A 17,659-nucleotide genomic window follows, 5' to 3' on the forward strand; every position below is an offset into this window, starting at 1 on the left:
CCATCTAACGACGCTGTCTCAAGTTCAATTCCTTTTGGGAGAACAAGTATCTTAAACTTTGATGGTCCGTATAAATCTGAAATTTCTCCCCACACAGGTAATGTCTCCAAATCTTAAGAGCGAAAATAATCGCAGCCAACTCCAAGTCATGCGTCGGATAATTCTGCTCATGTGGCCTCAATTGTCGCGATGCGTATGCCACTACTCTTCCATGTTGCACTAGCATGCATCTCAATTCTCTTAGCGACGCATCACTGTAAATCTCATATCCTCCCGGACCTGACGGAATTGTAAACTCCTTTTGCACTTATCCGTCCATTCAAACTTCGTTTATTTCTTTAGTAATTGCATCAACGGCGTCGCTAATGCCGAAAATCTCTCTACGAAGCGTCTGTAATAACCCGCTAGACCCAAGAAGCTCCGAACCTCGGTCATTGTTGTTAGCCTCGGCCAATTCGTGACGGTCTCATTCTTTGTCGGGTCTACCGTAATTCCTTCTCCGGATACCACATGTCCTAAGAATACTACCCGATTTAGCCAGAACTCACACTTACTAAACTTGGCATAGAGTGCGTGTTCTTTTAAATTCCGTAGAACCATCCGTAGATGTTGCTCGTGCTCCTCAAGGCTCCTTGAATACACTAAGATATCGTCGATGAATACAATAACAACTGATCCAAGAATTCCCTAAACACCCGATTCATTAAATCCATAAACGCAGTAAGGGTGTTAGTCAATCCAAATAGCATCACTGTAAACTCGTAGTGTCCATACCTCGTCCTAAATGCCATCTTCGGCACATCCTATTTCTTAATCCTCAATTGGTGATAGCCAGTCCTCAAGTCGATCTTTGAGAATGTCGACGCTCCTTGTAACTGATCAAACAAGTCATCAATCCTTGGCAACGGGTACTTATTCTTAATAGTCACCTAGTTCAGTTATCTCTAGTCAATGCACAACCTCAATGATCCATCCTTTTTCCTCACGAACAATACTGGTGCTCCCCATGGAGACGCACTCGGACGAATAAAACCTTTATCCAATAATTCCTACTTTTGGACATTTAATGCCTTTAGTTCTGACAGCGACATTCTGTAGGGTGCTTTTGAAATCGGTTCTGTACCAGGGCCAACTCAATTACAAACTCCACTTCCCTATCAGGTGGCAATCCCGGCAATTCCTGAGGAAAGACATCGGGAAGATTACACACCTCGGCTATGTCCTTTAGCCTTGGTTCCTCAACCAACTAGTCAGCCACAAAATAATTATCTTTCTATGCCTCAAAAACAAAGCTCAATCTACCCAATTTCAATCTAACGGTCTCCCAAAAACAATCGCCCTAGTTCTTTACAAAATCTCAAACTTCCAAGCGAAAGCTCATTCATCCAAATCTTGTCAAAGGATATCGTCAGTAATTCCAAAATACAAAAACTGATTGCGTCAATTTACCATGAGCAATTATACATCTTACACGACCATTCGAATCTAAAATTTCCAAAAATCACTTCTAATACACCCAATATCCTTACACATCGTACTTAAAACCCTTAAGACAAGTCCTCCGCTTCCTTCCCAGCCACAACTTACACTTTTCCTTACGCCCGTAGTCGATTCTGATTATTCGGTGGAGCAGCTCCCGCTTGATGTTCTACTCACGGTTGCCACGGTTGCATCGGCGGCCTAACCCGTCGGTTTGGGCAGTTTCTCACTTGGTGACCTCGCCCACCACATCCAAAGCATACTCCACCCCTACTCGGGCAAGGTCCATTTCCATGTCTTCCCCCACAAAGTCGACAAGTCGAATTCGAATGGTGAGCCGGCTTCCCGATATTCTTCCTAACGGGAGGGACGAAGCGACTATTTCCCATCATTGGCCTCCTTCCAACTTGACGATCGTCCCCAGCCGGGGCATACCGCGATCTAGGGGCGGCAGCCCGACCTATCAAATCACGCTCAATTGCCTGGGCCCGATCATAAATCTCATTATAGCCCCTCAAGTTCAATGAGATCATCTGACTGCGAAGGTCCGACTTTAGTCCATCTCGGAACCTCCTGGCTTTGTCCGCTGGGTCCTCTACCATTCTTGGGGCAAACTTGGACAGCCTTGCGAACTCGGCCTCATATTGATCTACCGACATCTGACCCTGGCGAAGCCTCATGAATTCTGCTAATTTCTGCTCTCGGGCACTTTCCGAGAAATACTTGCCATTGAAGGTCTCGGTAAAAACAGTCCAATTCGGGGCAGTACCAGCGGGGAATACTTGACCTCGGGTGGCTCTCCACCAATCACTTGCATTATTCTGAAGCTGGTAGACTGCTAGCGTTACCTTTTCTTCCTCAGTACACCCCAGCATCTCAAAAGCTTTCTCTAGCTCTTCTACCCATCTCGGTGCAGCCTCGGGATCGCCTCTCCCATCAAACTTCGGGGGTTTCAACCTCAGAAACTGTTCGACCAGCTTAGACATTGGTCTGATTGCATTTACTTGGCCCTGAGCTGGATTCCCATCATTCCCGTTGTTCCCATTGTTTCCATTAGCCCTAATAGCGGCCTCTGCAGCAGCAGCGACAGTAGCATTTCGCTCTTCAGTCTGTCTACCCATTAGAATCCCGACTTCTTGTAGTGCCCTCAAAATTCCATCCACCCGGGGATCCTCGACAACTCTAGCTTGCGGGGCCACACGACCTCGACCTCGACCTCTTCCTCGGCTACTCATTCTCACTGGATCTCACACCCGCCTACCTGCTATAATTCCACTCAGGAATTAGAGACCTAGACCAACTATACCAGTCTAAAGCCCTAGGCAGTGAATCACCACAATTTACTTAGCAGATAGTCAATCACAAACAACACCCAATCACAACTAATAGGGTTCATGCACTTACCTCAAGTCCTGACGCACCTGCATTTCACATAATATTGCATAAAATCACTCCGCAATCACAATCACACAGTCTGGGGTACGCATGTCACACAAGTCTCCCTAACTAACTACCCCAAAGTCATCGCTCCTTATCACTCCAGGTTTCGACCAACTTGGATCGAGCTAACCTTGCTCTGATACCAAATCAACCGGGATGTCACGCCCCGAACCCCAACGGCTCGCGACACCCCTTCGATGGTCGTATTGAATGCGACGTCCCAGGACGCGTCGCCGACCCATACGAAACACTCAACGATAAAGGCAAGCGGAAGTGAAATAGAAATAACCCAGACAATAAAATAATGACCAAATTGTAGCACTACAACAATCACAAATACACAACAACAAAGGAAACCGTGGTTTGGGTAGCCTACTACACTATACAAGAGAGGGGCACCCAAATATGAGACGAGGCATCAAATGCCCCAGGTCATTCCCGGTTTCTGAACCGCACATGACGACTATCCGTCACTCCAAACCTGAAAATGTTTAACAACGGGGAATGAGATAAATCTCAATAAGCAGACAACCTAAACCCAACCTAGGCCAATGCGTACCCAGACAAGTCTAAACATGCAATCTAACTATCCACATAACAAATTTCACATAATGTACTTACCTTGCCTCAAATCACACGCCATCTCAGCACATTAGTCAAATCATGGTAATTCAATAATATCCCGAAAATATAACACAATCACTCGAGCGCCATTCACACTTGCACTCAACCAATCCAACCAAACATCCACACGTACATTCAACCAATTCAACCACTCACATTACGCACACGTGTCCAACCAACTATCCACGACCCGCGTCAACGCGCCTTAGGTCCATTCTCACAGCCCGCGTAAACACGCCTCAAGCCTAGTCACACGACCCGCGTCAACACGCCTCAAGCCCAACTTTCTTTCCAATGACCCGCGTAAACACGCCTCAGGTCCAACTTTCCTTCCACAGCCCGCGTAAACACGCCTCAGGCTCAATCACATTGCCCGCGTAAACACGCCTCAGGCCCAACTTTCTTTCCAATGACCCGCGTAAACATGCCTCAGGTCCAACTTTCCTTCCACAGCCCGCGTAAACACGCCTCAGGCTCATTCAGACAAGCGCATGCGCCACATTTCATGGAGCACATACAATCGCCACTAGACAAATCTCAATAATCCGCCAACCCATCTCATATAATGCTCAATCACACGCCAAGGCCAATCTACCAAATTCACATTCAAGCATTAAATCACACATGGACCATCACAAGTTAACCCGCCATTCAAACACTCCCGGCTCCTCATTCAATCACACCAAGCCGGTCCTTAGACCGCCACAACTCAGTTTACACTTTCTCATTAACTCGGCCCAAACAAACCAACACGAACAATCGCCAATCGAACATTGAATCACAAGCGAACAACTAATAAACTCAACATAAATTTCCAGCATTATACGACCTCTAAACCAGTCATAAAATCATCAATAAACCACCCCGATTCAGCCCATACTCTGGGCCATTCGTTCACCTCGAACCAGCCCACAATTCAGCCACCAAATTTCGCTAAACGGCCACCAAAACCACGCCGAACAGCCCATGACAGCCACTATATCCTCTATATTCAGCCCACACACGAACCCCTAAACAAGTCTAGCATTACCCATCATCCTAAGCCGGGATTAGGAAGTTGCTTACCTCGACTTGAGCACGAAACGGGCAAGGGCAGCGGGGACTCGCCGGAACAGTAGCGACAACGGCGATCAACGAGACTCTCGGCCACTGCCGGGCGACAGGGGCGGCAAGGGAGCTCTGGCTGAGGCGGCAGCAGGGACGAGCAAGGGCCTCGCCGGAACAGCAGCAGCTCCGGCGACGGCGGGCGGCGACGGCGACGGGAGAGTAACAGGGGAAGGAAGCAGCAGCAACGTCGTCTGGGTTGTGGCAAGGCGGGCGGCGGCGAGTTGGACGGAAGAAGTAGCAACGTCTCGGGACAGCAGCAGCTCCGGCGTTCGGCGGCGGCCCACGGCGGCGGCGGTCGGAGTAGGGACGAGAGAGAGAGAGAAAGGAGAGGAAAGGGAGGGGAGCGGTGGCCGGAACAGAGGAGCAGCGGCCACAGTGGCGCCGGCGGCAGCGGGGGCGGCGACCAAGCAGAAAAAGGGGAGCTGGGTGGTAGTGGTGAGCCGGTAAGGGCAGCGGCGGCCGAGACGGCGGCGTGCGACGGTTTCTGGCGAAACAGGGGAAGGCGCCGGGGAAGAGAGAAATAGGGGGGGAAACTGGTCTCGCGGCGGCCGGAGGCGGCACGGTCGAGGGAGGACAGGCCGGCGGGAGGCTGGGCAGCGCCGAGTCGCGGCGGTCGCAGCCGACAAGCTTGCTTCGCGCGCGCCTCAGCGGCAAAGCCCGGCGATGGGCGATTGCGGCGACGGACGGCGACGCGGCTCGGTCGAGGCGGCTCATGCGGCGACGGCGACGGGGCGGGAGGCGAGCTCGGTCCGGCGTCGGGCCGGGCGAGCGTAAGCGAAACCAAAGCAGCCGCGGGCGAAGAGAAAACCAGAGAAGAAAAACGAAGAAGAAGGGGAAGAAGAAAGGAAGAGAGAGAGAGAAAGGGGACAGAGAGAGATGGGTTTGTCAGGGGGGAGGGGACGCACGCGGGGTGAGGGGAGGAGAGAGAGAGAGAGAAAAGTCAAATATTGCACTCGAGTGCGATCCGACGGTCACGATTCGAACCCAAAAATCGATCTAACGGTCCACGAAAATTCTAATTAATTATTAGGAAAAAGGGCCAGAAGAAATCAAATAGAACACACTACGAGAGAGGTCTACTAGTCCAAATCCGCACCCGGTCAAAAATTCACTTTTCACATATCCCGGGCAACATCGAGGCTGGCCACAATAATATCGACACCGTCCAATTAAATTCGTCCCGAAACTCCGAGAAATTCAACACCAAAGTTTGAGCTCTCAATAACGGCCAAATTCGATCGAGTGCGATTCTAGCGAAATCTCTAATTTAAAAATAATAACCGAGAGTAATCAATTCCCGGGCGAGATTTTACTATAAGCACACTGACGAATTACACATTTTATAAATCCCAAAAATGGGCCGAAATTCGGGATGTCACATCTTCCGTAGAGGAGTAATTATTCCCAAAGGAAGGGCGTAGACCATGGCAAAAAGGCACCACATGAACATCACATCCCCGCACAAGAGCAGATGAAGAAATGACTTGAAGCTGAAGCAAGCGCTCAGCCTTCGGTACATCTTTCTTCCTACTTGGAGTAATTTGGGAAGGTACTTAGCTTCCATGACCGACCGCTACTGCTGATTTTGAATAATTCAGGAAGATGGATATTTTGAGTTGCTCGAAAGCAATTCAAACAAACCACATTTGTATCAGCTCAAACGAGAGATCTTTTTCTCACCTGACTGACAGTATTAGTGTGGAATGATTATTTACAATCGAATAAACGGCACTTTTCATGGTTTAGGCCTTCAACGTTTGTTACACTCTAGTATTTCCTAGTGTCATTCCATGAATTTATTCAAGCTCAGCTACTACTCTTAAACAAACATGATTCCTCTGCAAACAAGATTAGTGAAGAGACAGGCCCTACATGCTTAAATTCTTGGCACGCCATTAACTTAAACATTAGGTATCGTATGTTCTTAGCGTTAGCAAAATGATAATATATGACCCCTCGATGATAAAGACAGAGGCATTACGTTTTCATGGCTTGAAATATAGAACCCACCATGTCAAACTTTGTGCCAAAGAAACAGAGTGACGCATGGAGCTAAAAGGGCTTCCTCTAAAATTCAGGAAAAGAATTGGGATCAATTTGGTAATCTGCTTCTGAAATCATCAACTTTCATTCTCCCAAAAGTGCAAGAGATGTAAAATGCGGACAAATAAAAACTCATCCATTGCCTCAAAAGTGGGGAAATACTCACATGGTATCCTGTGCTAAACATACGTAACACTATGTACACTTCCAACTGCAAATTAAGGGTGTGATGCAGTCAAAACTCAACACCGCTGCTTATCTGAACGGAGAAAGAAGGTCTACCGACAGTGGAGAGCGGCGCATCCACTCTGACAACTACTACTGAGCTTCCCACATTCCCATTCCACTTAGATCTCCCAATCTGCGTAAGACCCAGGGAGGGATTAACACGCAAGGACTCAAAAGAGGCCACGACGCCCCTCGCCCAGAGGCTAGGGTTGGCCTGCAACCTCGCCAGCCTAAGATAAGGGAAATATATATATATATATATATATATATATATATATATATATATATATATAATTAAAAAATTAAAAAATTTATCTATATTAGCAATTTCCGGTCAAAATTTACTGGAATGATTAAATTGGCAAATTGTCAAAAGGTTTGAGGACTAACTTGGCACAATTGAAGGATTTAAAACTGAATTGTCGCAAATGCAATAAGTTTATGACTAAATTGGCCAAATTGAAAGACTTATAGCTATATTAATACAAATGTAACAGGTTTAAGACAGGTGCTCCTTTGGGGACTCGAGAGAAGCATCCCTAGTAGCTTGGACAGGGAACTTGACTTGGCATCCCGATTTTTGACCTAGGGACGTCTAGAAAACGTCCTAGACTTATATAGAGAGGAGTATGGTTCTCACACGACAAACACACAAAACTTTGTGCCCATTGGTATCAAACCAATATCGATTCATACAAGATAAATTTTCTAATCAATAATTAGGCCAAAGAAAGAACTTTAATTTAATTAGTTTTTTTTTTATCAAAATGTTTTATTTTATCCAAAAAATCACCAAAGTTTTTTACGTTGTTGCAAAACATTGGATTTTTATGAATACCATTTCTCTTTCTCCAATTGAGAGGATAGAATTCTTAATTCTCTATGTCCTTTACTTGATAAAACTTTTTCGGGAACAAACAACAAATCATAATGATTTTTGTATCTATTTTCAGCCATTTTTTAATGTCTTGCAATGGATTTATCCAAATTAATCTTAGCAGCATAGCCTTTTTCTCGGTATCTGTGATTAATTTAGTTCTTACTCTTATGAACCAAATTAATAGTTAGACTTTGGTACATACTAAATTGTCCTAAGTCATTCTTTATACCCCGTTAACACCACGCAAGTGCTCTGGGGGACACGACAAAATCATCCCCGATAGCTTTGTACAGAAAACTTGTGGGGCGTCGTCTGATCAAATTAAGGCATCCCAGCTTTTGACTTAAAGATGTCCGGAAACGTCCCAGTGGCTTGAATAGAAAACTTGCGAGAAGCTTCCTCAGCGTCGTCCCAATTTGCAAAATTCAGGGACGTCTAGGAAAACGTTTTTTGGGGCTTGTTTGGGCTATCGTCCCCATGCAGAAGGCATGGCGTGAAAAAGACATCCTCGTGCTTGAAGATCTCAGGACATATCAAGAAAGGCGTCCCAAGGGTGGGACGTGATTATGATGACGCCCTAATAATTGACAAGCCAAGGACTCTTTACTTAGTTTAGTTGTCCCATAAAACATGTCCCAACTTATACTGTTTATTGCAGTACTTTCTTTACTCTATCTATATATATATTGAAAAAAAAAAAAACTTCAATCCTAACTTTCATATGCTGCTTTCCAAAAGTTAAAGTACTTAATATTAACTAAAAATCAAATTGAAAATCTACAATTGGCTAATAGGCACAGCCCCTCGAATAAGATTCAAGGTATCAGAATCTGTGGGGCATCTTTTTTTCTCTCTTATTCCCCGATCTCTTTGTGGCCAATTAATTAGCTTTTATTTTCTCAGGCATTTTCTATGGATGATCCTACCGATTTTTCTCTTCTTCCTTTTTTTTTTTGGCTATTTTTTCCCCCATAAACATTTTAGGCTCCGTTCCTGAAGCATGGAAGAAGCCCCATGAACTCTCAAGTAGAGACAAAAAAAGAAAACAGCCAAATCTCAATCACCTCCCCTTTTGCGAGAAAATATTAGGTGGTCCCGGCGCTCCACGTCGGTGTGATCCCGGATCACTCATGAAGCGCCACGTGGATCCACTTGGCGCCGTGGGGCCGGCGAAATTTTTGCCACAAAAAATAATCCTCTTTTCTCTCGATCTCATTAGCCTGCACGCTAGGCTAGCTCTGCGCCCCCCCTCTCTCTCTCTCTCTCCACATTTATCTCTTCTCTCTCTTCTTCTACGTTCTTTTCCTTTGAAGAAGAAAACCCAACGCCCTTCCCTCTCTCGCTCTCAAATTTCGCTCGGTGTTCCCAGTTGCTCCGGCGCACGCTGCATCGCCATGTTGCTGCTTCGGCTTTCCTTGGCCCCCGCCGTCGCCGACGAAGCACACCGCCTTGCTCCGACGAAGCAAAGCCCTCGTCCTCCACTCTCTCCCTCCGGCGCTCCCTCTATGCTCGGGCGCAGCTTTCCTTCGCTGGGTGGCCGAGATCCGGGGATCCCATTTTGACTTCATTCAGGTAGGAATGATGAAACTCGCATTACTCTATTTGCTTTCTTGAATCTACATCTCTGCCATGCCCAATCAAACGCTGAGATATGTTTGGAGTCTTGATTTCTTTTACCCTTTTTCTAATACTTTTAAGATGGAAAATTTTAATTTTGAGTTCATTGAATATGAACTTGTTATGGCATCACTTGATGAGCCATGTTTGTATGTCGGGTGACCACAAGGATTTCTGCTGTTTAGGCGTGTTCTGCCAGTGATTATGCTGGTTGGCAGGGTTATGGCATGACCGAGTCAACTGCAGTTGGAACCTGAGGCTTCAGTACTAAGAAGTGTCGAAAAATTTCTTCCATTGGACTTTGGGCTTCAAATATGCAAGCCAAGGTGTTGGGCTGCAAGACTGGATCCTTCTTGCCTCCAGGCAGTAGTGGCGAGCTTTTGTTACGAGGACTTTCAAATCCGAAAGGTAAAATTTTCTGTTTTTTTTTTTTTTTTTAATTTCTCATTGGACTTTCAAGCAGGTAGTGAGAATTTTGTTTTGCTAGATTTGTTTTAACTTCTGGAGAAGAACCACGTGCATACTGATGTGCTTGAATTACTTTCCAACTGCAGTACTGTGTCTGTTTATTAACTGCAAAAATCTGTTTTATAGGCTGCATATGACCTCCATGCTTAGAGTACTCTTCTAGTGTTTCTTTACTTCTTTCTGGCTTCTGGGGATTCCATAATTGTGCAAGCAGTCAACGACCATAAGCTTACCAGTACCCCTCCAACTCCCAGTAGTTCTGGCTGGGCATTTTGGGACGAGCGTGCAGGGATGAGCTCAACTATAGTTCCTGACCAGCATCATCAGTCCAGCTGCCGATCTAGCCTTGGTTCTGATGGGGTTGCATCTCCTTATGCAGGAGGAGAAGCTAGCCATTTTCATAGAGCAAGAGAGGATTTGCAATCAATGGTCAAAAGCCATTTGAAATGCCTTTCGAGAGAAATTGGTTTAGGTATGCGAGTTATATATATGCTCTAGTAGATTTTTGGTCCTATTATTATGCATTTTATGCTCTAGAATCCCATGCTTGTTCTCTTTATGACGCTTTCTTTCAAGTGCTTATTGCATTTGTTTTTTCCTGGATGGGCAAGGTGCATTTCATGTGGTGAACTTATCGATATAATCGTCGATGCAGGTCATGGTGAGTTTAAGGAAATAGCGAGGTGTTCCGCTCACTGTCTTGGCTGCTTGCAGCCCTGAGCGAAGGAGGAGCGAGCTCTAGATGATCCCTCCGCCATCCGTTTGTTCCCATAGGGACAAAATGGCAACTGGACAGACAAGTCTGATGAGAGGAGTTTTGCTCAAACATGTTTCGATGTTTTCATCAGAGGTGTAACCCAAAACATAAGGTACACAAGACTACCACCACGTTGGCTAAGTTTAGGTCTTTACGAATTGACAAACATGGGTTGCCACTTTTTGCACGTCCATCCTTTCTTGGCGGATTTAGATGAGAAGTAGGGGGATTTTTGTCCATACTGATACTAGATTTATTGTTCCCAAGAGGATCCATTTTTCTGTGATTACATTGATGACATTTATTTTTTGGCTGAAGGGGTCCTACTTCTGGAAAGAGGTGGGTTGATCAATCTCAATAGTACTCTTTTTTCTTCCCAGGCGGTTCTCTCACTTGTCCATCTAATTCAATTGAATAGGAGTGGTTAATTCACTTTTCAGAGAGTAAATTCAGACATTTTCAACTAGTCAAAAGTTTAAATGTGGCATGGAATGTTCTCGTTCCTATGTGCTATGATTTGGTCACTGGAAACAGAGGAAAATGTCATCAAGCAAGACTAGCATTGACTGATGATATTTTTTCACTTGAATGAATATAAGAATGCCTGAATGCGATGCCAGGAACCGTGAAAATCCTACCTCCACTCCATTCCTAACACTTCCAAGTTCTAACTACGGAAAAATTTGGCTATTCTTACTCGATATTCCTTGCTTTTTTGACAGTGCTTGTATGAATTTATGGATAATACATGGAACATAGACGTAAAGAAAAGTTCTTCAATATCGTTACCCAAGCATCACATAGGAGCTATGCACGTCGAAGCACATCATTCCCATTTAAACTTAACAATGATAAACAACAAACGAGGATGATACAGCATTTTTCCTAAGGCCAAAATCAAAGTCGACAAGCAATGAATTACATTTTATCTTATAAACCTTATTCCCTTGCTTCCTATTTTAATACATCAGCAGACAACACATTCAGCCTGGACCAACCATAAAGATTGCAGGGCGAATTCTTGGTCAAGTAAGCTCCAGACCACCCGTCATTCTGCTCCTACTCATAAATTATCATGACAGTGGACCATAATAGCTCAGACACAATTCACATTTGTTTTCCCTCCCTCTCTTCACGATCCTTGTCCAACAAAGGCAATGCTTGACTGCGGCTGGCACCAACAAAAGGCACATGTTAGAAACAAGAACACCACTCTCACATGACAAGTGATAAATTGTTCAACGAAAATGTTGAGATTGTTCCGCTAAGGCCTTTAACAGCAGAACAAATTCACCACAGAATTCAGCCTATCTCTTAACAGTAGTAAGAAATTGAAACATTGATTCTTTGCTTGTCATCAAAACAAGATGTAGCTGAGAAAAAAATCCCGCAGCAATACTCACCCCGTCCAACATGGCCATCAAAATGCTCGCTCCAACCAGGAAAATTCTAGCATTTTTCTTCCAGGCTTGTTCAAATTGGGGCAGCTCATCTAGATAGTCATGGTGTTACATATATGAGCTATATGAATAAACCTTTTTTCGGAATCCGGCATCCAACAAACAAGAAAATTCAATACCTTCATTTAGGTTGGGCAGAGTCTGCATGGTATCCACCTTAGCATCAGAATTAACCTTCCTAGAAATAACATGGCCCTGTAGCAAGTATTGCTGTGGGTGTTGGTCATCTCTCGAATATGCCTTTTACATAAACCATTCCCTTCTCACTGAGCTGAAGCTCCTTCCTCATCTGCTCTACTTGCTGATCATCCCCCTGAACAACAATCTCTGATAGCGTCCCGTCTTCCACCACATCTTTACCTTAATTTGCTCCTTCCTCGATGCCCTCTTCTAAAAGAACCACTGCAAAATATCATATCAAGGGTTCAGAATATTCACGCGTGATTTCCGTTCTTCAGAAATGAGGAACACTAGAACTCAGACTCTTCAAGGAAAGCTCAATGCAATGATCCAAAACTAGTTGTTACCCGGAACAGTTATTGTAACAACAAGGCCAACGCTAGCAAGGCCAATGCAGGAGCAGAATGTCAGCAATGCCGCTTGCCCTTGGCTCGGACTGATCATCCCTTCAAACCTTCAAACAAGGACACAAACACAAAGCAAATTAATCAGCAGCCCTTTTAGAATAGAGCATCATGCTTGGGTTTGTTTTCATTTGCCGTAACAATGGTGGCAAAAAATCATAAGGGGACTCCCTCTTCCCCCACCCCCCATTTTGTACCGAACCCACCACCACCAAAGAGAAAAGAGAATGAAAAGACCAATGTTCGTGGATCAAAGCATGTAAGGCGTAGTGAATTGGTCAATGCAGATAAGGGAAATAAAAGAACGACTTTGGAGGAAGAGCGACGAAGAGAGAGAGGGCTTCGTGCGGCTTTATGGAGAAGAACAGAGGCGGGCGACCGATCGAGCGACGGAGCGAGCGCCGGAGCAGAGTGCGAGTTTTGGCTCCAAACATATCTCAATGTTTGATTGGGCATGGCAGAGATGTAGATTCAAGAAAACAAATAGAGTAATGCAAGTTCATCATCCCTACCTGAATGAAGTCAAAATGGGATCCCCTGATCTCGGCTACCCAGCGAAGGAAAGCTGTGCCGAAGCAGAGACGGAGCGAACGCCCGAGCGTAGAGTGAGCGCCGGAGGGAGAGAGTCGAGGACGAGGGCTTTGCTTCTTCGGAGTGGGGCGGTGTGCTTCGTCAGCGACGGCTGGGGGCAAGGAAAGCCGAAGCAACAACATGGCGACGGAACATACGCCGGAGCAACTAAGGGCTCCTTTGGCAAGTTGCCAAATAGTAAAAGTTTTTATTTTTTTATTCTCAGAATCAGTTGAAAACAGAAATTCATTTGTTAAATTTTTTGTGCCCGGGCACAATTTTGCAAAAAATTGTTCTCAAAATCAGTTTTGGAACAGAATTAAGAAGAAAAAAAAGTAGCTTCTTGATTCTGAAGCAATTTTTTCATTTTTGGATTCTTCTTAGTTTTTTTTCTTTTTTTTTTGGTTTGTTGCTCTTCTTCTTCCCGACCGACCACTAGCCGCCGACGAGGGTACCCCTCACCGCTTGGGTGAGGGCGGCTTGCGGCCGCGACAGCAAGGCCTCGCCCAACTGAGGCGAGGTCGGCGGCGAGGGCCGCGACACCCTCGCTGGCCCTGGCCTGTGGCCGGTCGCCGGTGTCGGCCGCCGGCTATGGCCAAGGAAGGAAAGGGAAAGAAAGAAAAAAAAAAGAGAAAGAAATATTAAAAAATTCAAAATATTATTAAAATATTATTAATAAAATGAAATTTCATGTAATTACCAAACGTATTTTTATTCTTTTTCTATTCTAAGAATAGAAATTTTGAGCAGGTATCAAATATTTTCAAATACTTAGAAATTATTTTCGGGCACGAAATAAAAAAAAATCATTTCTGAGTAGAATCAATGGATATCTCTTAGGAAAAACATAGAAAAGGAAACGAAATTACTCATACTCACTACTTCCTTAAACAATTGATTGACCGAGGAGGTACATGATCGTCGCTCTTAATGACCATTTTTCGAATTTTATGCGGGTGCCAATATCCTCGAGGCGAGTGTGTGTGTGCTTATACGGAATTCGCGATGAGAATAGCACGTAGTATTTCGTTCCAAGTGTCGGGAACGCCAGCGAGACACCAATGACTGCAGTCAATCTTTGCTTTGCCGCGAATTCCACCATATCTAGATGGGTGCCCGTCTTTCCTCAGCTGCGACAGCGTTGTTATGTCAAGCAAAGTGACGGCCTCGGCGGTTGTGGACATGTTGGCTAAGACTTCCTTCACCACGGTCACTGCCGGCGGCAGACCTGCAGGATACACGGACCCTTTGACGGGTTCCCTTTGCCCGCTACATGTTGATTTTGGTTCTTTCCATTCCTCGCCCCTGCAATCATCATAAGATGTCAAAGAAAGGAAGCATGCCGATATATATCCATACACATGTATCAATTAGTCTTTCTATCACATCATTGGGTAGAACACAGCGTTGTATGTACCACCTGATAATATCTTGTCAAACTAATGAAAGTTTAAGAGAGATTACTTGTAATGTGTGGGAGAAATTCCCTGAAAGAACACTTTTGTAGCGGTTGGATCGATGTTGGATTGTACCCATTTCGACCATTTGGTCAGTCCGTCTCGGAAAGCAACCAAGCGGTCCATATCTTTGAGTACTGTGTCTCCTATTTGAATATAGTCCCACCTGATACACCAAAAATATATCAGTAGCTCAAGAATGACAGTTTTTCTTCATAGTGTTTTGATCTCATTTTGAAAAGCATGGTTAAAACTATGCTCGAACGAGGAGTTCCAATTCCTATTAAAGGTGAATTTGTTGACTTCGTTGAAACTATTCTCTCATGATTCATTCACTATACATCAGACTTAACACTCGACGCGCAGCAATATCTCACGGTTGCATCTTGCCTCTGTGAAGCCACCAGTGCCATGTGTTGAAAATTAGAACGTCGAATCCTTTCCATGCGCTGCCGTTAGCAATAGAGTCAAGCTTTAGGACTCTCCCTATCTTCTCCTCGACAATATCCACAAGGAAATTGTTTCTTGATAGGACAATGGATATCCCATAATCCTGCAAAATAGTATCTTAGTTATCTATCATCGGTTCACTTTATAGTCAATGAACCAGAATGATGATCGATGTGAATGACTCATGTTAATTTATGCCTCGAGTTTCAGCCAATTCAATGGATGCAAATCGATCAGGCGATTTTAGGAGGGCGACGAAATCGTCTAAGTTGGTCAGAATTTCTTCACCAACTTTGCGCGAAAAGAAATATCCGAAGTTTTGTTCCTGAAAAGCACTCCACGCGAAATGGCAGAGTTGTTCTCTTTCTCTTTGACTCACGCACGGGACTGAAGCAAAGTGAGAGAGAGAGAGAGAGAGATTTGCTTCAGCTGAAAAAAGGAGGTCTCCACGATCTTTGCATTTGTTCTCTTTCTTGGTTTTGCATAGAGACTCCATCGCAAGTAAGAATTGACCAAAGAAAAAAGTTGTGGGGTTGTTTTGTCCTCTTTCATTAACTTCTTTGTCTCTTTCCTCAGCCATTTCCTTTGGTTGTAAAGGAAAGAACAATGAAGCTTCCATGTAACCATGTGTAATATTGTCCGTTTTCGGCCTATTGGCTCTCATGGCTTTAAAAGCTTATCAACTAGCCCAAGACTCCTCCCCCAGCGATATGGAACAAGAGACATGCGCTTAGCCTCCCCTGTCATCCCTCATCCTGCGCCCATCACCTAGAGTCTGGATCGTCACATTCTCCACCCCTTACGAGCATAGGATGCATAGGACCCTTGCTGTGGCCCAACATAGTGTTGAGAGTCGGCTTTGGTACCACCTGTAAGGACCTGGGGCTAACACTGTGTAATATTGTTCGCTTTTGGCTTACTGGCCCTCACTGCTTTAAAATGCGTTACACAGAATAGAGAACCTCAAGCCTTATCAACTAGCCCAGGACTCCTCCTCTCGGCGATGTGGGATAAGAGACATGCGCTTAGCCTCGCCCCGCGCATGTCCAGGGTAGAGGCACGGCCTCCATTGTCATCCCTCATCCTGCTTTCGCTGCCTAGGGTCTTGGTCGTCACATTCCATGTGCACATTAATCGAAGGAACTGAATGTCAATGGACAAGATCTGTGAAGACGGCGACCTACGCCTTATTATGATTATCTTCAAAGGTTATGGGCGCATTCTTGACTTCTTCTTTCTTGAAATTGCTCCCTACTTCCATAAAAGCAAGAGACGGAAGAAGAAGAGAGAATGACGGACTCTAGAGAGCTCCAGAGACGAAAAGCAAAGGAGGAGCTCTCAAGAGACAGAGAGATTTGTGCCGAGAGCGAGTCCATGGAGTTGAGTTATTAAACATAGCAGGTGTTGGGTATATACTAGTATTGGGAAATACTCGAGTGTGTAAACTCTATATTTCTCCAATTTATTAGCGGATAATTTGTTGGCTCTCTCCCGTGGACGTGGATTCCGAAATTTGGACCAAATCACGTAAATTTTTTTGTATCTTTTTATCGTTCCTCGTTTTGCTTCTCTTTCGGTTTATATAGCTCTCAACTTAATTGCAAAGTTACAATCCGTTTCCACTGTGTCGCCGAAATTAACAACTCGTACGAAGTAAATACTGTGCAACTCATAGTAGTAGGCAGGCTAATAGCGATAGCGAAACTCACCAGGAGGATGAAAGTGGAGAGAACATTGTTTGTGGAGAGAGTGTACTTGGACTTGGGAACCGAAGCATGCAATATACAGGTCAGTGACTGCCACTGATTGACGCTCAGCGAGTCGCCCACAAATAGTATCTTCTTCCCCTTCATTCTCCTCAGGAAATCCTGGCTATCGAACCTGCATCACATCATCCGATACGGATCACTCGCTCCCCTGAAGATATTACAGTATCCAACCACTCCAAATATTCGTAATCATCAAAACAGTCAGCGACTTCAAAATCCAGGGCAGCTTTATTTCCTTGAATATGAGACAATTTTGTGAAAAAGATCAAAGAAATGGACAGAGAGTTCAAGATTGCGACGTGTATACTTGGGTAGTGCACAAGCACTAGGCTTCCATCTGTAATGCAAGTAGAATTTATCAGGTCGTCCATTCCCCTGGCAATCAAACTGTTTCTGGATGAATGGGCATGTCGAGGTGTTGTATAGAGGGTATGATGTGTCATCATACACCCAACTCCCTTGGAATAAATCACAATCACCAGGGTGTTCATTTGGCTCTCCCTTGGCAATGCCTTTGGCTCGGAGAAGACCCCAAATAAACAGAACGGCATACGCCGAGTGGATCCGACTTTTGAGACCCATATTTTTGGGCATGAGCGCGAGAGTGCACACCAGATCGAGATGATTGGACCCCAGTAGGTTGAGAGAGAATTTATATGAAAAATGTAAATCACATGGAGTTTGCCATGTTTTTTTCGAAACTTTACCTATTCTCCACGGCAGAGA

At 44.9% G+C, this 17,659-nt stretch overlaps 1 protein-coding gene and 2 long non-coding RNA genes across 6 annotated transcripts; 1 reads left to right on the forward strand and 2 right to left on the reverse strand.

The window, feature by feature from the left end:
* The first annotated feature begins 9,086 nt into the window (after window positions 1-9,086).
* LOC115666523 (uncharacterized) lies at window positions 9,087-10,960 on the forward strand. 2 transcript variants are annotated; one of them, XR_008817773.1, is made up of 4 exons: window positions 9,087-9,373; window positions 9,604-9,826; window positions 10,013-10,358; window positions 10,542-10,960. It is a non-coding gene; the product is annotated as an uncharacterized LOC115666523 (long non-coding RNA). The 2 variants fall into 2 exon arrangements; XR_008817774.1 differs by having other exon boundaries at window positions 9,637-9,826.
* A 588-nt stretch (window positions 10,961-11,548) lies between these two features.
* Window positions 11,549-13,316, reverse strand: LOC115666524 (uncharacterized). Of its 3 annotated transcripts, XR_008817772.1 has the most exons (5): window positions 13,200-13,299; window positions 12,631-12,737; window positions 12,223-12,490; window positions 12,047-12,135; window positions 11,549-11,814 (listed from the first exon to the last, which is right to left on the reverse strand). It is a non-coding gene; the product is annotated as an uncharacterized LOC115666524 (long non-coding RNA). The 3 variants fall into 3 exon arrangements; XR_008817770.1 differs by having other exon boundaries at window positions 12,223-12,737; window positions 13,200-13,316; XR_008817771.1 differs by lacking the exon at window positions 13,200-13,299 and having other exon boundaries at window positions 12,631-12,839.
* A 924-nt stretch (window positions 13,317-14,240) lies between these two features.
* LOC115681282 (protein trichome birefringence-like 41) lies at window positions 14,241-17,537 on the reverse strand. The gene is made up of 5 exons (XM_030605182.2): window positions 17,241-17,537; window positions 16,874-17,045; window positions 15,092-15,267; window positions 14,722-14,880; window positions 14,241-14,562 (listed from the first exon to the last, which is right to left on the reverse strand). The coding sequence occupies exons 1-5, from the start codon at window positions 17,525-17,527 to the stop codon at window positions 14,247-14,249; spliced, it is 1,110 nt and encodes a 369-aa protein (XP_030461042.1). The 5' UTR covers window positions 17,528-17,537; the 3' UTR covers window positions 14,241-14,246.
* Between the last annotated feature and the right edge of the window lie 122 nt (window positions 17,538-17,659).

This window comes from Syzygium oleosum, unplaced genomic scaffold (genome assembly GCF_021117445.2).
Source record: "Syzygium oleosum isolate NSW1041296 unplaced genomic scaffold, Sole_v2.1 Sole_v2.13, whole genome shotgun sequence".
NCBI lineage: Eukaryota > Viridiplantae > Streptophyta > Magnoliopsida > Myrtales > Myrtaceae > Syzygium > Syzygium oleosum.